Source organism: Anomaloglossus baeobatrachus, chromosome 2, assembly GCF_048569485.1.
Source record: "Anomaloglossus baeobatrachus isolate aAnoBae1 chromosome 2, aAnoBae1.hap1, whole genome shotgun sequence".
Classification (NCBI taxonomy): Eukaryota; Metazoa; Chordata; class Amphibia; order Anura; family Aromobatidae; genus Anomaloglossus; species Anomaloglossus baeobatrachus.
In genome coordinates, this window is record NC_134354.1 from 800,450,061 (window position 1) to 800,472,887 (window position 22,827).

At 50.9% G+C, this 22,827-nt stretch overlaps 1 protein-coding gene across 1 annotated transcript in view; it reads left to right on the top strand.

Annotated features, from left to right (window-relative positions):
* The window catches only part of DNHD1 (dynein heavy chain domain 1), a 355,748-nt gene that overhangs the window by 231,891 nt on the left and 101,030 nt on the right, over positions 1 to 22,827 (top strand). The window contains exons 28-30 of the mRNA XM_075334063.1: positions 12,040 to 12,189; positions 13,260 to 13,442; positions 22,326 to 22,757. Of these exons, the coding sequence (XP_075190178.1) occupies positions 12,040 to 12,189; positions 13,260 to 13,442; positions 22,326 to 22,757 (765 nt within the window). The remainder of the gene's footprint in view (positions 1 to 12,039; positions 12,190 to 13,259; positions 13,443 to 22,325; positions 22,758 to 22,827) is intronic.

The following is a 22,827-nucleotide window of genomic DNA, read 5'->3' on the forward strand; positions in this document are numbered from 1 at the left end:
GGCCTCAGGCTGGATTTTTTGAGCGATGCGGCCGCTCCCGGCAGGGAGCGCGCCCAGCGGCGGTGGATGGACAACACGCCCCCCTCCCTCCGCGGGGGGGCGGAGGACGGCTGCCTACAGGGTCACCTCACCTGTGTGGCTTGGATTATTGGGACCGGAGGACTGGGCGCAGCAGGCGGCGGCGAGGAGGAGACAGGAGGCGCCTGCAGGGTCACCTCACCTGTGTGGCTGGATTATCGGGACCGGAGGACTGGGCTCAGTAGGCGGCGGCGAGGAGGAGACAGGAGGCGCCTGCAGGGTCACCTCACCTGTGTGGCTGGATCATCGGGACCGGAGGACTGGGCGCAGCAGGTGGCGACGAGGAGGAGACAGGAGGCCTGCTGTCTATCCTGGAGCAGGCATTGGGACAAGGGTGCAGCTCTCATCAGTAGCGGCTTCCCCCAGGAGGGGAGTGCCCAGCATTGTGGAGGCGACAATCGGCCCAAACAGGGCATGTGGACACGGTGCTCCTGGCGTCAGGGGGCGAACCCGGCGGGTATTCGGTGCCTGCAGCTTGAGGGACTGTCCCGGGATCAGCGACGGACGACTGGCGAAAAGGACGGTGACGGCTGATCTGAGGGCGTCCTCTGGAGGCAGCCTGGCGCGGTAATCAATTTAAGTTTCAGCCTTTTTGTAGTGGTGGGGGGACAGTCGCTGTAGTGGAGTAGTGTCTGGAGATATGGGTAGCAGCTGGGGGGGTTTGGAGCATGTGGTTAGTTCATAGGTCGGTTGGTTGTTCTGGAGGCCAGGGGCAGAGTTACGGACGGGGTGGTCTCATGGCAGCGAGGCCGTGAGGGTGCAGGTGGCGTCAGGTCCGGTGGTTACAGTTGCAGGTTGGGGATGGCGAGGTTCGGCGTTTACCGCAGTTTAGGTCTTGTGAGACTTGGTTAAGGGGGCTGATGATTGCGGCACATGTGAGCGAGTGAGACGGCGCAGTTATTGAAGGTTTGCTGGGTGTTTCATTATTAATCTTCTGATGCATGGTGGTTCTTATTGGATGAATTATGGTGGGTCAGGAAAAGGGGCGAGGGGTCCCGCGGTACGGTGTGTGCGAGGAATGTTCAGGGGGTTTTTGTGAGTGATGTGTAGGTGCGGGGCCCTGGTATGGCGCGAGGGTTGCTGTGGATAAGTGAATAAAGGAGAGCGGAAATGTAGGAGAAGGTGAAGTGTTGGTTGCTGTAATGGGTTTGTAGGTTTGCAACCGCATCAATGGTAACATGGGGTTAATTTGTGGCTAGTCAGCATGTTCTCCCATTGTGGAGGTTGGTGCTGGGAGGAATGTTGAGTCCAGCGTGACTGAATTGGTGTTAATGTAGGTGCTGGGCAGCTTTGGGCTGCTGTGGGTGAACTCGGTAAAACAGCAATGGTGGGCTGCGGACGGAATAATGGAGTTCTTCGGACAGCCGTGATTACGGGTGGGGACTATGCGAGTTTTGGTTTGGACTAGAGGATTGGGTACTTGTGGTGCATAGAGTGTAAGTCGGATAGCTTAGGGCCATCTGGTATTATTGGGTGTTTTGCATGGGTGGACTCCTGGCATCTGTGGGCTGGTGGAGTCTATTTAATATTCATATACAATTTAAAAAAAAAAAAAAAAGGAATGCTTGGCCCGGTGGTAGGTATGGGCATCTGGGTAAGGGTTTGCTTAGGGAGTCGTGGTGCTCCGGTCTCACGGCACGAAGGTATTTGGTATGAAGGTGCAGTTGTGCGTTACGGGAAAATGGTGGTACGCCCCTCGGTGGTCGGCTTTGAGCGGATACTATGGTGTGGCCAAGGTTTTAATTTATCTTGGGGTGTAATATGAGAGCTCAAAGGGGGTTGCGTGTCACAAGGTTTTCCTTGAGATCGAAAGGCCCGGACATGGTGTTTGGTAAAGTTGTGTCTCCTGATGCCCATAGTTGCATATGGAGTCAATCGGGCCAGTGGTGTGGCTGCAATTTTCCGGTGGGCATTGTAGTACAGGGAGCTTGTCGTAGTCCGGTTTGCGGAGGCAAGCGGACTATGCATTATGGCTGGAGGTGTTCTTGGGGACCTTGGGATCGAAGGTAATGCTTCAATATCTTCGACTCAGTAAGGGGTACAGGGCGATGGTTGCGGTTGTTTTGTTTTTTGAGGCCGTGTTAATTTTGGGGTAGAGCATGGTTCCGTTAGGCCGTGTGGGCCTCGTTGAAATTAAGTGGGCCTGATTTCGGATGAAGAAGGTCCAATAGTGTGGTAGTTGAGTATGTGGGAAGATTTTGGGATTTTCTGGGGAAGACAGCTTGAGCCTCTGTTGTTGTCAGAGGGTGTGATGGCGGAATAAATCGGTCAGGGGAGACCAGTAGTGATATTTGGCTCTGGGGAAGCTGCAAGGTCAGCTGTAGGGGAAATTTCAAGGCTATGGATTGCAGTCGTTTTACAGCGGGGTTTCACTTTAGCGGTTTCCTGGGAGAACTAGGTTTGGGGTGCGAAGTGACCCAGTAGCATAAGCAGTGTGAGTGTCATCCTGTTGTTGTATCTCAACCCCAGTGGTGGTTTAATTCAGCTGGAGACAGGAGGAGGACTGACTGTACAGGGTGACTGTACAGTGGTTCTTTGGTCAGTACTGGGGAGGACGATGGTACAGTCGGTACTGCATTTAATTGGTTATAATAAGGCCAGCGGGGCATGGTGTGGATTCCGGTATAGTTTGGGAGCTTGTGGCATGGTGGGCCTGAGTGGCCTTCAGAGGGACCCGGTGGCTCCTGCCACCAAGGATCAGGGAGTGCGGTGCAGTAAGGTGGACTGGGTACGTTGGATGGTGCATATATTGGATGCTCAGAGTTTAAGTGATGGATGGAAAGGTTTTAATGGTTGGTTTGGCTTGCAAGTTGGGGGAGCAAGCGTTGGGTGTGTGGGGGTCCAGGCCACGCAAGGTGTCACGTGGCCTGTTCTGTGGCGGGGGTAGGTCTGGTCCAAAGGCGGTTTAACGGATAATGTTGTTTGATTGGAGAGTCACTTGTAGGATATAGTGGCTCCGGTTACAAGGATCTTGCAGGCATGGGGTCCTGCAAGGTGGGGGGTATTGATCCGTAGGTGATTCATACCTCATCTCCGGCCCGGTGTGTGTTGCGGCCAGGGATCATGTTTTGGTGGTGGAAGGTGGTTTCTGGACCAGGCCTACCCAGGGTTACGTATTGTATTACGTACTGTATTATTATTATTATGGTATTACCTATTGTTAAATGTTGGGGACGCCCGTTGGACGGCGCCCCCTTGTGTTAGTGTGTAAACAATAGGCAATAAAGGGCTGCTGTGGCCATTTTTTACCAAGTCGCATGCAGTGTCCGTGTATTACTGATACCGGGTAAGGGTAATTGGGAATAATATAGGAATCAACGACCGGAAAATCCCTCCTGGAAATGTCAAGAAAGCCATGGAACCCATAGGGTGTAGGGGCGACATGACAGCCCGGAGGGTAGGGAGTTGATGGGGTTAAACAGTGTTGGTTCGTTTAACAATGAGGAAAAGAAGGTGATTGGTTAGGGGGTGGAGTGTGGTGGAAGGAAAGGAGGGAGCTTTATGGTGTATATAATAGGAGGTGGGAGTCAATTACCTCCTCTTTCATTTCCTGGATGACAGCTTCCCACCCACCCTCCCTTCTATTGTGTATTGCTATTATTGGTGTGTTTATATGCATGTATAGTTATTCAATTTTTAGAGTCATTACAACAAAAAAAAAATGAGAAAAGAAAGGATTGGAGAAAGTGTCGTGTATAAAATAATAATAAAAAAAAAAAACGAAACAAAAGAGATTTCTATGTGGATTGTGATGTATATTGTCATTTGGGATTCTTGTAAGTGGGTGAATAAGATCGGGGTAATGTGGGAATATATGTATATGTATATGATGTGTATGAGGTATATGTGTATGGTCAGCATAAATAATGGGGATTATGTTCTTTGTCACAGCAGCGGGGGTAGGTCTGGTCCAGAGGAGCTCTAATTGTTACTGGTGTTTGGATGGAGAGCCACTGGGGAAGGTACAGTGGCTCCGGTTACTGGTGACCTGCAGGTACAAGGTTGTCTGCAGGGAGGAGGTATTGCTCCGTTGGTGATCAATGCCTTATATATGGGTCAGGGTTGTTGCCAAGGATTATATATTAAGGAGTTGATGGTTGCCAGGGAGTCACAGGTGGCTATAGTGCCCCAGGTGATAGGTAATTGAAAGTACGGGTGTTTTTGGTTTGGGTAAGGGTATTACTCCTTTGGTGACTTTTACCTCATTTAAATATGGGACCATTGTTATGGTCAGTGATCCATTTTGGTGAAATGGTAATCGCAGGAGGAGTCACTGGTTGGGGTCATGGTTCTGGATCCAAGTGCAGTGCAGGCACGTGGTTCTGCAAGGCATAGGGGTTTTGATCCGTAGGTGATTAATACCTCTTATCTCTGGGCTGGTTGCAGCCGGGGATGTTGTTGGATTAAAGTCGCTAACGGGCTTTAAGGTTTTTGAGGTCACAGTTACTGTCATGCACATGGGGGATTGATCCGTAGGTGATTGATGCCTCATATCTCTGGGCTGGAGGTTGCAGCCGGGGATAATATTGAGTTGGAGGTAAAGAGGAATGTAAGGTTTTGAGACACGGTTGATACTTGATGCTACTTGGGGGGGTTTTAATCCGTAGGTGATTAATGCCCCCATCTCTGGGTCGGTGTGTTGCGGCCAGGGATCGTGTTTCTGACGGTTGTGTGATTTGAAGGGTCACTTGTAGGATATAGTGGCTTTGGTTACAGGGATCTTGCAGGCATGGGGTCCTGCAAGGTTGGGGTATTGATCCGTAGGTGATTAATGCCTCATATCTCTGGGTCGGTGTGTTGCGGCCAGGGATTGTGTTCTGGTGGTGGAGTATGGCTTCTGGACCGGACTTATGGCGGGGGTAGGTCTGGTCCAGAGGCGGTTTAACGGATAATGTTATTTGATTGGAGAGTCACTTGTAGGATATAGTGGCTCCGGTTACAAGGATCTTGCAGGCATGGGTCCTGCAAGGTGGGGGGTATTGATCCGTAGGTGATTCATACCTCATCTCCGGCCCGGTGTGTGTTGCGGCCAGGGATCATGTTTTGGTGGTGGAAGGTGGTTTCTGGACCAGGCCTACCCAGGGTTACGTATTGTATTACGTACTGTATTATTATTATTATGGTATTACCTATTGTTAAATGTTGGGGACGCCCGTTGGACGGCGCCCCCTTGTGTTAGTGTGTAAACAATAGGCAATAAAGGGCTGCTGTGGCCATTTTTTACCAAGTCGAAAGCAGTGTCCGTGTATTATTGATACCGGGTAAGGGTAATTGGGAATAATATAGGAATCAACGACCGGAAAATCCCTCCTGGAAATGTCATGTATTTGCTGTAATACTATGTCAGGATGTGATGTAACATTATATCCCCCCAGCCTGTATCATATTGCAATCAGGCTTCAGCCGTAGCTATTGTCCTTGATTTGGGGGGGGTTGCATATATATTGTTCTCCTCTGCAGGGGGCTTGCCTAGTACACAATCTCTGGAGGCTGTGTCTAGGAACCCTTTTCTAGCTACAAGTAGCAAATGTTAAGGGGGTGGATCTAAGGAGGGGTGGGAGATTCAGCCCCATGTTTTAGTTTTTAGTTATGCTTTGTTGAGTGAAGGGTGAGGACCTGTGCTAAGGCCAGCTCCTTATCGCCCGTACATGGACGATTGGACTTTGAGGACTTTTGCAGTCTCCTTGGCGCCCCCGGACCTATTTCCTTTGTGTGGACTCTAAAGAACCATTTTAATATTGCATGTTTTATGCTCCCTGCATCATTACATCTTCTTGGATTGTTCCTTGGCCTGGCTTCCCTTACTGCTCTGTTGCATACCCCGTCACACCGATATCACCACACCCCGCATCATCACATCCCGCATCATCACATCCCGATATCATCACATCCCGATATCACCACATCCCGATATCACCACATCCCAATATCACCACATCCCAATATCACCACATCTCGATATCATCACATCTCGATATCATCACATCCCAATATCATCACATCGCAATATCATCACATCCCGATATCATCACATCTCGATATCACCACATCCCGATATCATCACATCCCGCATCATCACATCCCAATATCATCACATCCTGATATCACCACATCCCGATATCATCACATCCCGATATCATCACATCCCGATATCACCACATCCCGATATCACCACATCCCGATATCACCACATCCCGATATCACCACACACCGCGTCACCACATCCCGATATCACCACATCCCGATATCACCACACACCGCGTCACCCATCCCTATATCATCACATCCCGTTATCACCACACCCCGCGTCATCACATCCCGATATCATGACATCCCGATATCATGACATCCCGATATTACCACGCACCGCGTCACCACATCCCGATATCACCACATCCCGATATCACCACACACCGCGTCACCCATCCCTATATCATCACATCCCGTTATCACCACACCCCGCGTCATCACATCCCGATATCATGACATCCCGATATCATGACATCCCGATATCACCACACACCGCGTCACCACATCCCGATATCACCACATCCCGATATCATCACATCCCGATATCATCACATCCCGATATCATCACATCCCGATATCACCACATCCCGATATCACCACATCCCGATATCACCACATCCCGATATCATGACATCCCGATATCATCACGCACCGCGTCACCACATCCCGATATCACCACATCCCGATATCATCACATCCCGATATCACCACATCCCGATATCATCACATCCCGATAGCACCACATCCTGATATCACCACATCCCGATATCACCACACACCGCGTCACCACATCCCGATATGATCACATCCCGATATCACCACATCCCGATATCATCACACCCCGATATCATCACATCCCCATATGATCACATCCCGATATCACCACATCCCGATATCATCACATCCCGATATCACCACATCCCGATATCATGACATCCCGATATCATCACGCACCGCGTCACCACATCCCGATATCACCACATCCCGATATCATCACATCCCGATATCACCACATCCCGATATCATCACATCCCGATAGCACCACATCCTGATATCACCACATCCCGATATCACCACACACCGCGTCACCACATCCCGATATGATCACATCCCGATATCACCACATCCCGATATCATCACACCCCGATATCATCACATCCCGATATGATCACATCCCGATATCACCACACACCGTGTCACCACATCCCAATATCACCACATCCCGATATCACCACACCCCGCATCATCACATCCCGATATCATGACATCCCGATATCATCACATCCCGCATCATCACATCCCGATATCACCACACCCCGCGTCACCACATCCCTATATCATCACATCCCAATATCACCACACCCCGCATCATCACATCCCGATATGACATACCGATATCATCACATCCCGATATCACCACACACCGCGTCACCACATCCCGATATCACCACATCCCGATATCACCACATCCCGATATCACCACATCCCGATATCACCACATCCCGATATCACCACATCCCGATATCACCACATCCCGATATCATCACATCCCGATATCATCACATCCCGATATCATCACATCCCGATATCATCACATCCCGATATCACCACACCCCGATATCATCACTCCCCGCATCATCACATCCTGATATCACCACATCCCGATATCACCACACCCCGCGTCACCACATCCCTATATCATCACATCCCGATATCACCACACCCTTCATCATCACATCCCGCATCATCACATCCCGCATCATCACATCCCGATATTATCACATCCCGATATCACCACATCCCGATATCACCACACACCGCGTCACCACATCCCGATATCATCACATCCCGATATCACCACATCCCGATTTCACCACATCCCGATTTCACCACATCCCGATTTCACCACATCCTGATATCATCACATCCCGCATCATCACATCGCAATATCACCACATCCCGATATCATCACATCCCGATATCACCACATCCCGATATCATCACATCCCGATATCATCACATCCCGATATCATCACATCCCGATATCACCACATCCCGATATCATCACACCCCGATATCATCACATCCCCGATATCATCACACCCCGACATTATCACATCTCGATATCATCACATCCCGATATCATCACATCCCGCATCATCACATCGCAATATCACCACATCCCGATATCATCACATCCCGATATCACCACATCCCGATATCATCACATCCCGATATCATCACATCCCGATATCATCACATCTCGATATCACCACATCCCGATATCATCACATCCCGCATCATCACATCCCAATATCATCACATCCTGATATCACCACATCCCGATATCATCACATCCCGATATCATCACATCCCGATATCACCACATCCCGATATCACCACATCCCGATATCACCACATCCCGATATCACCACACACCGCGTCACCACATCCCGATATCACCACATCCCGATATCACCACACACCGCGTCACCCATCCCTATATCATCACATCCCGTTATCACCACACCCCGCGTCATCACATCCCGATATCATGACATCCCGATATCATGACATCCCGATATTACCACGCACCGCGTCACCACATCCCGATATCACCACATCCCGATATCATCACACACCGCGTCACCACATCCCGCGTCATCACATCCCGATATCATGACATCCCGATATCATGACATCCCGATATTACCACGCACCGCATCACCACATCCCGATATCACCACATCCCGATATCACCACACACCGCGTCACCACATCCCGATTTCACCACATCCCGATATCACCACACACCGCGTCACCCATCCCTATATCATCACATCCCGTTATCACCACACCCCGCGTCATCACATCCCGATATCATGACATCCCGATATCATGACATCCCGATATCACCACACACCGCGTCACCACATCCCGATATCACCACATCCCGATATCATCACATCCCGATATCATCACATCCCGATATCATCACATCCCGATATCACCACATCCCGATATCACCACATCCCGATATCACCACATCCCGATATCATGACATCCCGATATCATCACGCACCGCGTCACCACATCCCGATATCACCACATCCCGATATCATCACATCCCGATATCACCACATCCCGATATCATCACATCCCGATAGCACCACATCCTGATATCACCACATCCCGATATCACCACACACCGCGTCACCACATGCCGATATGATCACATCCCGATATCACCACATCCCGATATCATCACACCCCGATATCATCACATCCCCATATGATCACATCCCGATATCACCACATCCCGATATCATCACATCCCGATATCACCACATCCCGATATCATGACATCCCGATATCATCACGCACCGCGTCACCACATCCCGATATCACCACATCCCGATATCATCACATCCCGATATCACCACATCCCGATATCATCACATCCCGATAGCACCACATCCTGATATCACCACATCCCGATATCACCACACACCGCGTCACCACATCCCGATATGATCACATCCCGATATCACCACATCCCGATATCATCACACCCCGATATCATCACATCCCGATATGATCACATCCCGATATCACCACACACCGTGTCACCACATCCCAATATCACCACATCCCGATATCACCACACCCCGCATCATCACATCCCGATATCATGACATCCCGATATCATCACATCCCGCATCATCACATCCCGATATCACCACACCCCGCGTCACCACATCCCTATATCATCACATCCCAATATCACCACACCCCGCATCATCACATCCCGATATGACATACCGATATCATCACATCCCGATATCACCACACACCGCGTCACCACATCCCGATATCACCACATCCCGATATCACCACATCCCGATATCACCACATCCCGATATCACCACATCCCGATATCACCACATCCCGATATCACCACATCCCGATATCATCACATCCCGATATCATCACATCCCGATATCATCACATCCCGATATCATCACATCCCGATATCACCACACCCCGATATCATCACTCCCCGCATCATCACATCCTGATATCACCACATCCCGATATCACCACACCCCGCGTCACCACATCCCTATATCATCACATCCCGATATCACCACACCCTTCATCATCACATCCCGCATCATCACATCCCGCATCATCACATCCCGATATTATCACATCCCGATATCACCACATCCCGATATCACCACACACCGCGTCACCACATCCCGATATCATCACATCCCGATATCACCACATCCCGATTTCACCACATCCCGATTTCACCACATCCCGATTTCACCACATCCTGATATCATCACATCCCGCATCATCACATCGCAATATCACCACATCCCGATATCATCACATCCCGATATCATCACATCCCGATATCATCACATCCCGATATCATCACATCCCGATATCACCACATCCCGATATCATCACACCCCGATATCATCACATCCCCGATATCATCACACCCCGACATTATCACATCTCGATATCATCACATCCCGATATCATCACATCCCGATATCATCACACCCCGATATCATCACATCCCCGATATCATCACACCCCGATATCATCACATCCCGATATCACCACATCCCGATATCACCACATCCCGATATCATCACATCCCGATATCACCACATCCCGATATCATCACATCCTGATATCACCACATCCCGATATCACCACATCCCGATATCACCACACCCCGATATCACCACACCCCGATATCATCACATCCCGATATCACCACATCCCGATATCACCACATCCCGTTATCACCACACCCCGCATCATCACATCCCGATATCACCACATCCCGATATCATCACACCCCGATATCATCACATCCCCGATATCATCACACCCCGACATCATCACATCCCGATATCATCACATCCCGATATCATCACATCCCGATATCATCACACCCCGTTATAATCACATCCCCGATATCACCACATCCCGATATCATCACATCCTGATATCACCACATCCCGATATCACCACACCCCGATATCACCACACCCCGATATCATCACACCCCGACATCATCACATCCCGATATCATCACATCCCGATATCACCACATCCCGTTATCACCACACCCCGCATCATCACATCCTGATATCACCACATCCCGATATCACCACATCCCGTTATCACCACACCCCGCATCATCACATCCTGATATCACCACATCCCGATATCACCACATCCCGATATCACCACATCCCGATATCATCACATCCCCGATATCATCACATCCCCGATATCATCACACCCGGATATCATCACATTGCGATATCATCACACCCCGATATCATCACATCCCCGATATCATCACACCCGGATATCATCACATTGCGATATCATCACATCCCGATATCACCACATCCCGATATCACCACATCCCGATATCATCACATCCCGATATCATCACATCCCCGATATCATCACATCCCCGATATCATCACATCCCGATATCATCACATCCCCGATATCATCACATCCCCGATATCATCACATCTCGATATCATCACATCCCGATATCATCACACCCCAATATCATCACATCCCCGATATCATCACACCCCGATATCATCACATCCCGATATCATCACATCCTGATATCACCACATCCCGATATCATCACACCCCGATATCATCACATCCCGATATCACCACATCCCGATATCACCACATCCCGATATCACCACATCCCCGATATCATCACACCTTGATATCATCACACCCCGATATCATCACATCCCGATATGATCACATCCCGATATCACCACATCCCGATATGATCACATTCCGCTCTGAGCTTCTTCATATTTATGGAACATAGAAAAAGTATCTTTATTTCATTAACAGGAGATGAAACATTGGAGGAAAGATTTGGAGAAGATTGAAGAAGACGAGAGACGCGTGGAGCTGGAGTGTGAGGAGCTGGAGACGGCCAGAGAGAGAGTGAGGGTCCGGCTGAGCCGACTGCAGGGCCAGAGACGTGCCCACCTGGAGCAGGTGAGGGCGGGGGAGGGGGGACCACCAATATCAGTATAGAAGACGAGAGACACGTGCAGCTGGAGTGTGAGGAGCTGGAGAGAGCCCGGGGGAGAGTGAGGGTCCGGCTGACCCGACTGCAGGGCCAGAGACGTTCCCACCTGGAGCAGGTGAGTGGGGGACCCCAATATCAGTACAGAAGATGAGACGCGTGGAGCTGGAGTGTGAGGAGCTGGAGAGAGCCCGGGGGAGAGTGAGGGTCCGGCTGACCCGACTGCAGGGCCAGGGACGTGCCGACCTGGAGCAGGTGAGGGGGGGGACCCCAATATCAGTACAGAAGATGAGACGAGTGGAGCTGGAGTGTGAGGAGCTGGAGAGAGCCCGGGAGAGAGTGAGGGTCCGGCTGAGCCGACTGCAGGGCCAGGGACGTGCCCACCTGGAGCAGGTGAGGGGGACCCCAATATCAGTACTGAAGATGAGATGAGATGAGTGGAGCTGGAGTGTGAGGAGCTGGAGAGAGCCCGGGAGAGAGTGAGGGTCCGGCTGAGCCGACTGCAGGGCCAGGGACGTGCCCACCTGGAGCAGGTGAGGGGGACCCCAATATCAGTACTGAAGATGAGATGAGATGAGTGGAGCTGGAGTGTGAGGAGCTGGAGAGAGCCCGGGAGAGAGTGAGGGTCCGGCTGAGCCGACTGCAGGGCCAGGGACGTGCCCACCTGGAGCAGGTGAGGGGGGACCCCAATATCAGTACTGAAGATGAGATGAGTGGAGCTGGAGTGTGAGGAGCTGGAGAGAGCCCTGGAGAGAATGAGGGTCCGGCTGACCCAACTGCAGGGCCAGAGACGTGCCCACCTGGAGCAGGTGAGGTGGGGGACCCCAATATCAGTACAGAAGATGAGATGCGTGGAGCTGGAGTGTGAGGAGCTGGAGAGAGCCCGGGAGAGAGTGAGGGTCCGGCTGACCCGACTGCAGGGCCAGGGACGTGCCCACCTGGAGCAGGTGAGGGGGGGAAGGGGGGACCCAGTGTGCCCCATGGTGTTATACCTGTCATTGTACCCCCACGTATCTAAGCCATGTGTCCCCGCTCCCAGGCGCGTCTCCAGTGGGCTGCTGTCCAGAAAGAACTGAGAATTGTGGATGTGGAAGAAATCCGGAGCTACCGCGCCCCCCCGGCCCCTGTCGTCATGGTCACCGATGTCCTCTGTATGGTGTTTGGAAGAGACCATGGGTGGGAAAATGCAAAACTACTCATCGGACAAGACAATTTTTATCAGGTCAGAATGTGGGTAGCAGATATTGGGGGTATACGGGGTATACAGTCCTGCTCAGGTCAGAATGTGGGTAGCAGATATTTGGTTATACGGGGTATACAGTCCTGGTCAGGTCAGAATGTGGGTAGCATATATTGGGGGTATACGGGGTATACGGTCCTGGTCAGGTCAGAATGTGGGTAGCAGATATTGGGGGTATACAGGGTATACGGTCCTGCTCAGGTCAGAATGTGGGTAGCAGATATTTGGTTATACGGGGTATACGGTCCTGGTCAGGTCAGAATGTGGGTAGCATATATTGGGGGTATACAGGGTATACGGTCCTGCTCAGGTCAGAATGTGGGTAGCAGATATTGGGGGTATATGGGATATACAGTCCTGCTCAGGTCAGAATGTGGGTAGCAGATATTGGGGGTATATGGGATATACAGTCCTGCTCAGGTCAGAATGTGGGTTGCAGATATTGGGGGTATACAGTCCTGCTCAGGTCATGGTTATTGTCCCTCATGAAGTGTCAGTACATAATGTGAGATATCGGCTTTTCTGTATCGATCACTCGTGTTAAATCCAAAAGAGCAAATATAAAATAACAATTTAAACATGACTGGAACACTCTGATGTCTCTCCAACTGTCCTACTGACACAAGACTGCAACACTCTGATGTTTCTCCGACTGTCCTACTGACACAAGACTGCAACACTCTGATGTTTCTCCGACTGTCCTACTGACACAAGACTGGAACACCGATGTCTCTCCAACTGTCCTACTGACACAAGACTGGAACACCGATGTCTCACCGACTGTCCTACTGACACGAGACTGGAACACTGATGTCTCTCCAACTGTCCTACTGACACAAGACTGCAACACTCTGATGTTTCTCCGACTGTCCTACTGACACAAGACTGGAACACCGATGTCTCTCCAACTGTCCTACTGACACAAGACTGGAACACCGATGTCTCACCGACTGTCCTACTGACACAAGACTGGAACACTGATGTCTCTCCAACTGTCCTACTGACACAAGACTGGAACACTGATGTCTCTCCAACTGTCCTACTGACACGAGACTGGAACACCGATGTCTCACCGACTGTCCTACTGACACAAGACTGGAACACTGATGTCTCTCCAACTGTCCTACTGACACAAGACTGGAACACTGATGTCTCTCCAACTGTCCTACTGACACGAGACTGGAACACCGATGTCTCACCGACTGTCCTACAGACACGAGACTGGAACACTGATGTCTCACCGACTGTCCTACTGACATAAGACTGGAACACTGATGTCTCTCCGACTGTCCTACTGACACAAGACTGAACACTCTGATGTTTCTCCGACTGTCCTACTGACACAAGACTGGAACACTCTGATGTTTCTCCGACTGTCCTACTGACACAAGACTGGAACACCGATGTCTCTCCAACTGTCCTACTGACACAAGACTGGAACACTGATGTCTCTCCAACTGTCCTACTGACACAAGACTGCAACACTCTAATGTCTCACCGACTGTGCTACTGACACAAGACTGGAACACCGATGTCTCTCCAACTGTCCTACTGACACAAGACTGGAACACCAATGCTCACCGACTGTCCTACTGACACAAGACTGGAACACCAATGTCTCTCCAACTGTCCTACTGACACAAGACTGGAACACTCTAATGTCTCACCGACTGTGCTACTGACACAAGACTGGAACACCGATGTCTCACCGACTGTCCTACTGACACGAGACTGGAACACCAATGCTCACCGACTGTCCTACTGACACAAGACTGGAACACTCTGATGTTTCTCCAACTGTCCTACTGTCACAAGACTGGAACACTGATGTCTCTCCAACTGTCCTACTGACACAAGACTGGAACACTGATGTCTCACCGACTGTCCTACTGACACGAGACTGGAACACTGATTTCTCTCCAACTGTCCTGCTGACACAAGACTGGAACACTCTAATGTCTCACCGACTGTGCTACTGACACAAGACTGGAACACCGATGTCTCACCAACTGTCCTACTGACACAAGACTGGAACACTGATGTCTCACAGACTGTCCTACTGACACAGGACTGGAACACTGATGTCTCACCGACTGTCCTACTGACACAAGACTGGAAGACTCTGATGTCTCTCCAACTGTCCTACTGACACAAGACTGGAACACTCTGAAGTCTCTCCAACTGTCCTACTGACACAAGACTGGAACACTGATGTCTCACCAACTGTCCTACTGACACAAGACTGGAACACTGATGTCTCTTCGGCTGTAGGAATGAAGCGAGACAGGAATAGTTTTGCATCTCACCGGCTGTAGGAGTGAAGTGAGACCAGAACAGTCTGGTGTCTCACTGGCTGTAGGACTAAAGGGCCATTTACACGCTGCGACATCGCTAACGATATATCGTCGGGGTCACGGTGTTTGTGACGCACATCCGGCATCGTTCGTGACATCGCAGCGTGTGACAGGCTGGAGCGACCTTTAAACGATCGCAAAAGGGGCAAAAATCGTTTGTCTGTGAGAGGTCGTTTATTTATGAAAAATCGTTGTCTGGTCAGTAGCGATGTTGTTCCTCGTTCCTGCGGCAGCACACATCACTATGTGTGGCACCGCAGGAGCGACAAACATCTCCTTACCTGCCTCCACCGGCAATGAGGAAGGAAGGAGGTGGGCGGCATGTTCCAGCCGCTCATCTCCGCCCCTCCTCTGCTATTGGACGGCTGCCGTGTGACGTCGCTGTGATGCCACACGAACCACCCCCTTAGAAAGGAGGCGGTTCGCCGGCAACAGCGACGTCGCAGGGAAGGTAAGTTTGTGTGACGGGTGTAAGCGATATTGTGCACCACGGGCAGCGATTTGCCCGTGACGCACAACCGACGGGGGCGGTACGGATATCGCAGCGTGTAACGTACCCTTTACACGAGACAGGAGCAGTCTGATATCTCTTCGATGGCAGGACTGACGTGAGACAGGAACATTCTGATGTCTCACTAACTTTAGGACTGACGGAAGTGTCTCACCGGCTGTAGAACTAACGCGAGACAAGAATAGTCTCATGGACTGTAGGAATGAAGCGAGGCAGGAACAGTCTGGTGGCTCACCGTTTGTAGGACTAAAGGGTACTTTACACGCTGCGATATCGGTACCGATATCGCTAGCGAGCGTACCCACCCCCGTCGGTTGTGCATCATGGGCAAATCGCTTCCCGTGGCGCACAACATCGTTTAAACCCATCACACGGACTTACCTGCTCTGCAACGTCGCTCTGGCCAGCGATCCGCCTCCTTTCTAAGGGGGGCGGTTTGTGCTGCGTCACTAGGTGGCCGCCCAATAGAAGTGTAGGGGGTGGAGATGAGTGGCTGAAACATCCCGCCCACCTCCTTCCTTCCTCATTGCCGGTGGACGCAGGTAAGGAGATGTTTGTCGCTCCTGCGGTGTCACACATAGCGATGTTTGGTGCCGCAGGAACGAGGAACATCATCACTACTGACCAGACAACGATTTTTCATAAATAAACGACCTCTCACAGACAAACGATTTTTGCCTCTTTTGCGCTCGTTGATCGTCGCTCCTAGCTGTTACACGCTGCGATGTCGCTAACGGCGCTAGATGTGCGTCACAAACACCGTGACCCCGATGATATATCGTTAGCGATGTCGCAGCGTGTAAATGGCCCTTAACACGAGACAGGAATAGTCTAATATCTCACCGGCTGTGTAACTGATGCAAGACTGGAACAGTCTGGTGTCTCACCGATTATAACGAACACGAGACAGGAACAGTCTGATATCTCACAGGCTGTAGGAATGAAGCGAGGCAGGAACAGTCTGATATCTCACAGGCTGTAAGAATGAAGTGAGGCAGGAACAGTCTGATATCTCACAGGCTGTAAGAATGAAGTGAGGCAGGAATAGTCTGATATCTCACAGGCTGTAGGAATGAAGTGAGGCAGGAATAGTCTAATATCTCACAGGCTGTAGGAATGAAGCGAGGCTGGAACAGTCTGATATCTCACAGGCTGTAGGAATGAAGCGAGGCAGGAACAGTCTGATATCTCACAGGCTGTAGGAATGAAGTGAGGCAGGAACAGTCTGATATCTCACAGGCTGTAGGACTGACACGAGACAGGAACAGTCTGATATCTCACAGGCTGTAGGAATGAAGCGAGGCAGGAACAGTCTGATATCTCACAGGCTGTAAGAATGAAGCGAGGCAGGAACAGTCTGATATCTCACAGGCTGTAGGAATGAAGCGAGGCAGGAACAGTCTGATATCTCACAGGCTGTAGGAATGAAGTGAGGCAGGAACAGTCTGATATCTCACAGGCTGTAGGAATGAAGTGAGGCAGGAATAGTCTGATATCTCACAGGCTGTAGGAATGAAGCGAGACCGGAACAGTCTGATATCTCACAGGCTGTAGGAATGAAGCGAGGCAGGAACAGTCTGATATCTCACAGGCTGTAGGAATGAAGCGAGGCAGGAATAGTCTAATATCTCACAGGCTGTAGGACTGACACGAGACAGGAACAGTCTGATATCTCACAGGCTGTAGGACTGACACGAGACAGGAACAGTCTGATATCTCACAGGCTGTAGGAATGAAGCGAGGCAGGAACAGTCTGATATCTCACAGGCTGTAGGAATGAAGCGAGGCAGGAACAGTCTGATATCTCACAGGCTGTAAGAATGAAGTGAGGCAGGAACAGTGTGATATCTCACAGGCTGTAGGAATGAAGCGAGGCAGGAACAGTCTGATATCTCACAGGCTGTAAGAATGAAGCGAGGCAGGAACAGTCTGATATCTCACAGGCTGTAAGAATGAAGCGAGGCAGGAACAGTCTGATATCTCACAGGCTGTAGGAATGAAGCGAGGCAGGAACAGTCTGATACCTCACAGGCTGTAGGAATGAAGCGAGGCAGGAACAGTCTGATATCTCACAGGCTGTAGGAATGAAGCGAGGCAGGAACAGTCTGATATCTCACAGGCTGTAAGAATGAAGTGAGGCAGGAATAGTCTGATATCTCACAGGCTGTAGGAATGAAGTGAGGCAGGAATAGTCTGATATCTCACAGGCTGTAGGAATGAAGCGAGGCAGGAATAGTCTAATATCTCACAGGCTGTAGGAATGAAGCGAGGCAGGAACAAACTGATATCTCACAGGCTGTAAGAATGAAGTGAGGCAGGAACAGTCTGATATCTCACAGGCTGTAGGAATGAAGCGAGGCAGGAACAGTCTGATATCTCACAGGCTGTAGGAATGAAGTGAGGCAGGAACAGTCTGATATCTCACAGGCTGTAGGAATGAAGTGAGGCAGGAATAGTCTGATATCTCACAGGCTGTAGGAATGAAGCGAGACCGGAACAGTCTGATATCTCACAGGCTGTAGGAATGAAGTGAGGCAGGAACAGTCTAATATCTCACAGGCTGTAGGAATGAAGCGAGACCGGAACAGTCTGATATCTCACAGGCTGTAGGAATGAAGTGAGGCAGGAATAGTCTGATATCTCACAGGCTGTAGGAATGAAGCGAGGCAGGAATAGTCTAATATCTCACAGGCTGTAGGAATGAAGCGAGGCAGGAACAAACTGATATCTCACAGGCTGTAAGAATGAAGTGAGGCAGGAACAGTCTGATATCTCACAGGCTGTAGGAATGAAGCGAGGCAGGAACAGTCTGATATCTCACAGGCTGTAGGAATGAAGTGAGGCAGGAATAGTCTGATATCTCACAGGCTGTAGGAATGAAGCGAGACCGGAACAGTCTGATATCTCACAGGCTGTAGGAATGAAGCGAGGCAGGAACAGTCTGATATCTCACAGGCTGTAGGACTGACACGAGACAGGAACAGTCTGATATCTCACAGGCTGTAGGAATGAAGCGAGGCAGGAACAGTCTGATATCTCACAGGCTGTAGGACTGACACGAGACAGGAACAGTCTGATATCTCACAGGCTGTAGGAATGAAGCGAGGCAGGAACAGTCTGATATCTCACAGGCTGTAGGAATGAAGCGAGGCAGGAACAGTCTGATATCTCACAGGCTGTAGGAATGAAGCGAGGCAGGAACAGTCTGATATCTCACAGGCTGTAGGAATGAAGCGAGGCAGGAACAGTCTGATATCTCACAGGCTGTAGGAATGAAGCGAGGCAGGAACAGTCTGATATCTCACAGGCTGTAGGAATGAAGTGAGGCAGGAACAGTCTGATATCTCACAGGCTGTAGGAATGAAGTGAGGCAGGAACAGTCTGATATCTCACAGGCTGTAGGAATGAAGTGAGGCAGGAATAGTCTAATATCTCACAGGCTGTAGGAATGAAGCGAGGCAGGAACAGTCTGATATCTCACAGGCTGTAAGAATGAAGCGAGGCAGGAACAGTCTGATATCTCACAGGCTGTAGGAATGAAGCGAGGCAGGAACAGTCTGATATCTCACAGGCTGTAAGAATGAAGCGAGGCAGGAACAGTCTGATATCTCACAGGCTGTAGGAATGAAGCGAGGCAGGAACAGTCTGATATCTCACAGGCTGTAAGAATGAAGCGAGGCAGGAACAGTCTGATATCTCACAGGCTGTAGGACTGACACGAGACAGGAACAGTCTGATATCTCACAGGCTGTAGGAATGAAGCGAGACAGGAACAGTCTGATATCTCACAGGCTGTAGGAATGAAGCGAGGCAGGAACAGTCTGATATCTCACAGGCTGTAGGAATGAAGCGAGGCAGGAACAGTCTGATATCTCACAGGCTGTAGGAATGAAGCGAGGCAGGAACAGTCTGATATCTCACAGGCTGTAGGACTGACACGAGACAGGAACAGTCTGATACCTCGCAGGCACTTCTACTGGTAAGTAGATGGGTCCAATCCTGTTCGTGACGCCAAGTTGTCGCGGGCGGGGAGGACGCCGCTGCCGCGCTCGCTAACGCTCGGGTCCGGCGCTGCTGCGGCTGCTGCTCGGTGCCTCGAGCGGTGGGCCGGATCCGGGGACTCGAGCAGCGCTCCTCACCCGTGAGTGAAAAGGGTGGTTGGTTTGGGGGATTTAGTCCGTGACGCCAGCCACGGGTTGTGGTGAAGATGGACACCACCGCTGCTGGTGACGGGGATCCCGGGAGCGATGGTAGGGAGCAGCTGGGATGTTGTTTTCCCCCTCCGTGGGTAGGGGTTGGTGGTCCCGGGGCCCGGTGGTGTGACGGGAGGCAGGGTAGGTGAGGTGCAGGGTTGCAGGGACAGCGCGGCGCGGTGCCGGATGGCACGGGTGTACTCATTCAGCAAGAAATGCACAAAGTCCTCGGTAAACCAAACGGCTGGATGGACGGGTCCCGCAGCCGGCTGCAGTGTATCTCCCCGACAGATGATGGCGGCTGTCTTTCCCTGCACCTTTGTGTACTGTCTTGACTACGATGGGTCCCCAACGGTAGTCCGCTCCCCGGTGTATGGATGCCGGAGGAGCCCGTTTGCCCGCAGGCGCTGGCCCTTGGGTCTCTAGCCTTTGGCAGTAGCTGTATACCCTCACGGTGCGGACGGTTGCCTTCTAACGGGTCTTTGGTTGTTAGGAAACCCCTGGGGTTCCTGTCACACTCGGATTTGACTGTTGACGGCGACTCCAAGCCTAGTCGGGGTCCGATGGCCCTGCCTGTGTGTGCTGGCTTCACTTTGCTCCCCGGTCGGTACCGGCGGGCCACCGCCCGACCCCGGTCCTACGGTTCCGCGTCGATCCACCACTTCTGCAGACGGCCACCACTGTCTGCCAACCTTGTTGTCAGTGCCTGGGCCACAAACCCAGATAGTCTCCACTTTACTCCTCTCATTTCAACCTCCTAAACTGTTCTGTCACTTTTCCCGCCTCCAGGCCTGTGAACTCCTCAGTGGGTGGGGCCAACCGCTTGGCTCCGCCCCACCCGGTGTGGACATCAGACCCTGGAGGGAGGCAACAAGGGTTTTGTGTTTGGCTAATGTAACTGTCTAGTGGGGATGGGTGTGTGTGTGTGTGTGTTACCTGTGACGACCTGGCTAGTCCAGGGCGCCACACTGGTGTCTCTCCGACTGTAGGACTGACACAAGACAGGAACAGTCTGGTGTCTCACCAATTGTAGGACTGACACAAGACAGAAATAGTCTGATATCTCACAGGCTGTAGGAATATAGCGAGGCAGGAACAGTCTTACATCAGTCCTACAGTCGGTGAGTTATCAGACAGGAACAGTCTGATATCTCACCGATTGTAGAGCTAACACGAGACAGGAACAGTCTGGTGTCTCACCGATTGTAGAGCTAGCATGAGACAGGAACAGTCTGATATCTCACCAATTATAGAACTAACACAATACAGGAACAGTCTGGTGTCTCACCGATTGTAGAGCTAACACGAGACAGGAACAGTCTGATATCTCACCGATTGTAGGACTAACGAGAGACAGGAAGAGTCTGATATCTCACCGATTGTAGAGCTAACATGAGACAGGAACAGTCTAGTATTTCACAGGAATACAGTGTAGTTTGCCTGTTCCCTGTCTAGTGTAAAGTCCTACTGCCTGTGTGAAGTCTAATCTGACTGTAGGGCTCTGCACTAAACAGGATCAGCCTTATGTTTCCCGGGAGTGTACATTTTGGCTGTTGCCTCTAAACAGTGAGCGTCTCACAGGAGGCCCAGTCTGAGGGTTCTTTGTTAGATGGGAACAATCAAATGTTAGACTGTAGTTCTCTAATCAAGACAGTAACACTCCAAGGTCTCACAGAATCTATAGTCTACTCCTCTGTACAGATTATACATGCTGTCAGACCCCGGCGTGTTACTGGTGGTCTCCATCAGGGTCTCGTTTTGGATATCGTGATTGGTGGGTGACAGGGACGTTTTTCTCTTCCCCCAGGATTTGCAGTTTTATGATGGGTATGAGATGGCGGACAGCAGTTTTGCTTCTTTGACCACAGCAATAAACCGTCCTGAATTTGGTGTCCACCTTGTCCGGCCGGTGAGCGCAGCCGCAGCGTCGCTGTGTCAGTGGCTCCTGGGCCTCCAGCGCTACTGCAGCAGTCTCCGTACTCTGGAGCAGGGGAAGGCTGTATTGTCACAGCTGGAAGAGGAAGACTTGAAGGCAGCAGAGAGGATGGCAGCGCAGAGGCTGCTGCAAGAAAAACTGAAGATGGCCAAAGCCCAAAGCGCAAATAATCTGCAGACAGCCCAAAACACTGAGCGCGATTTACAGAGGGATCTGCAGCAGATGATGGGCAAGCGAGCTGCAGCCCAAGAGTGCGAGTTCGCAGTCCAGCCCCACCTGAGCACCTGGACTGCAGCTTTACAGGTAACTGGAGGACACAGCAGTCACATTGCTTTTCAAAGGTCAGGACCACACAGACGTTGTACAGCCACTG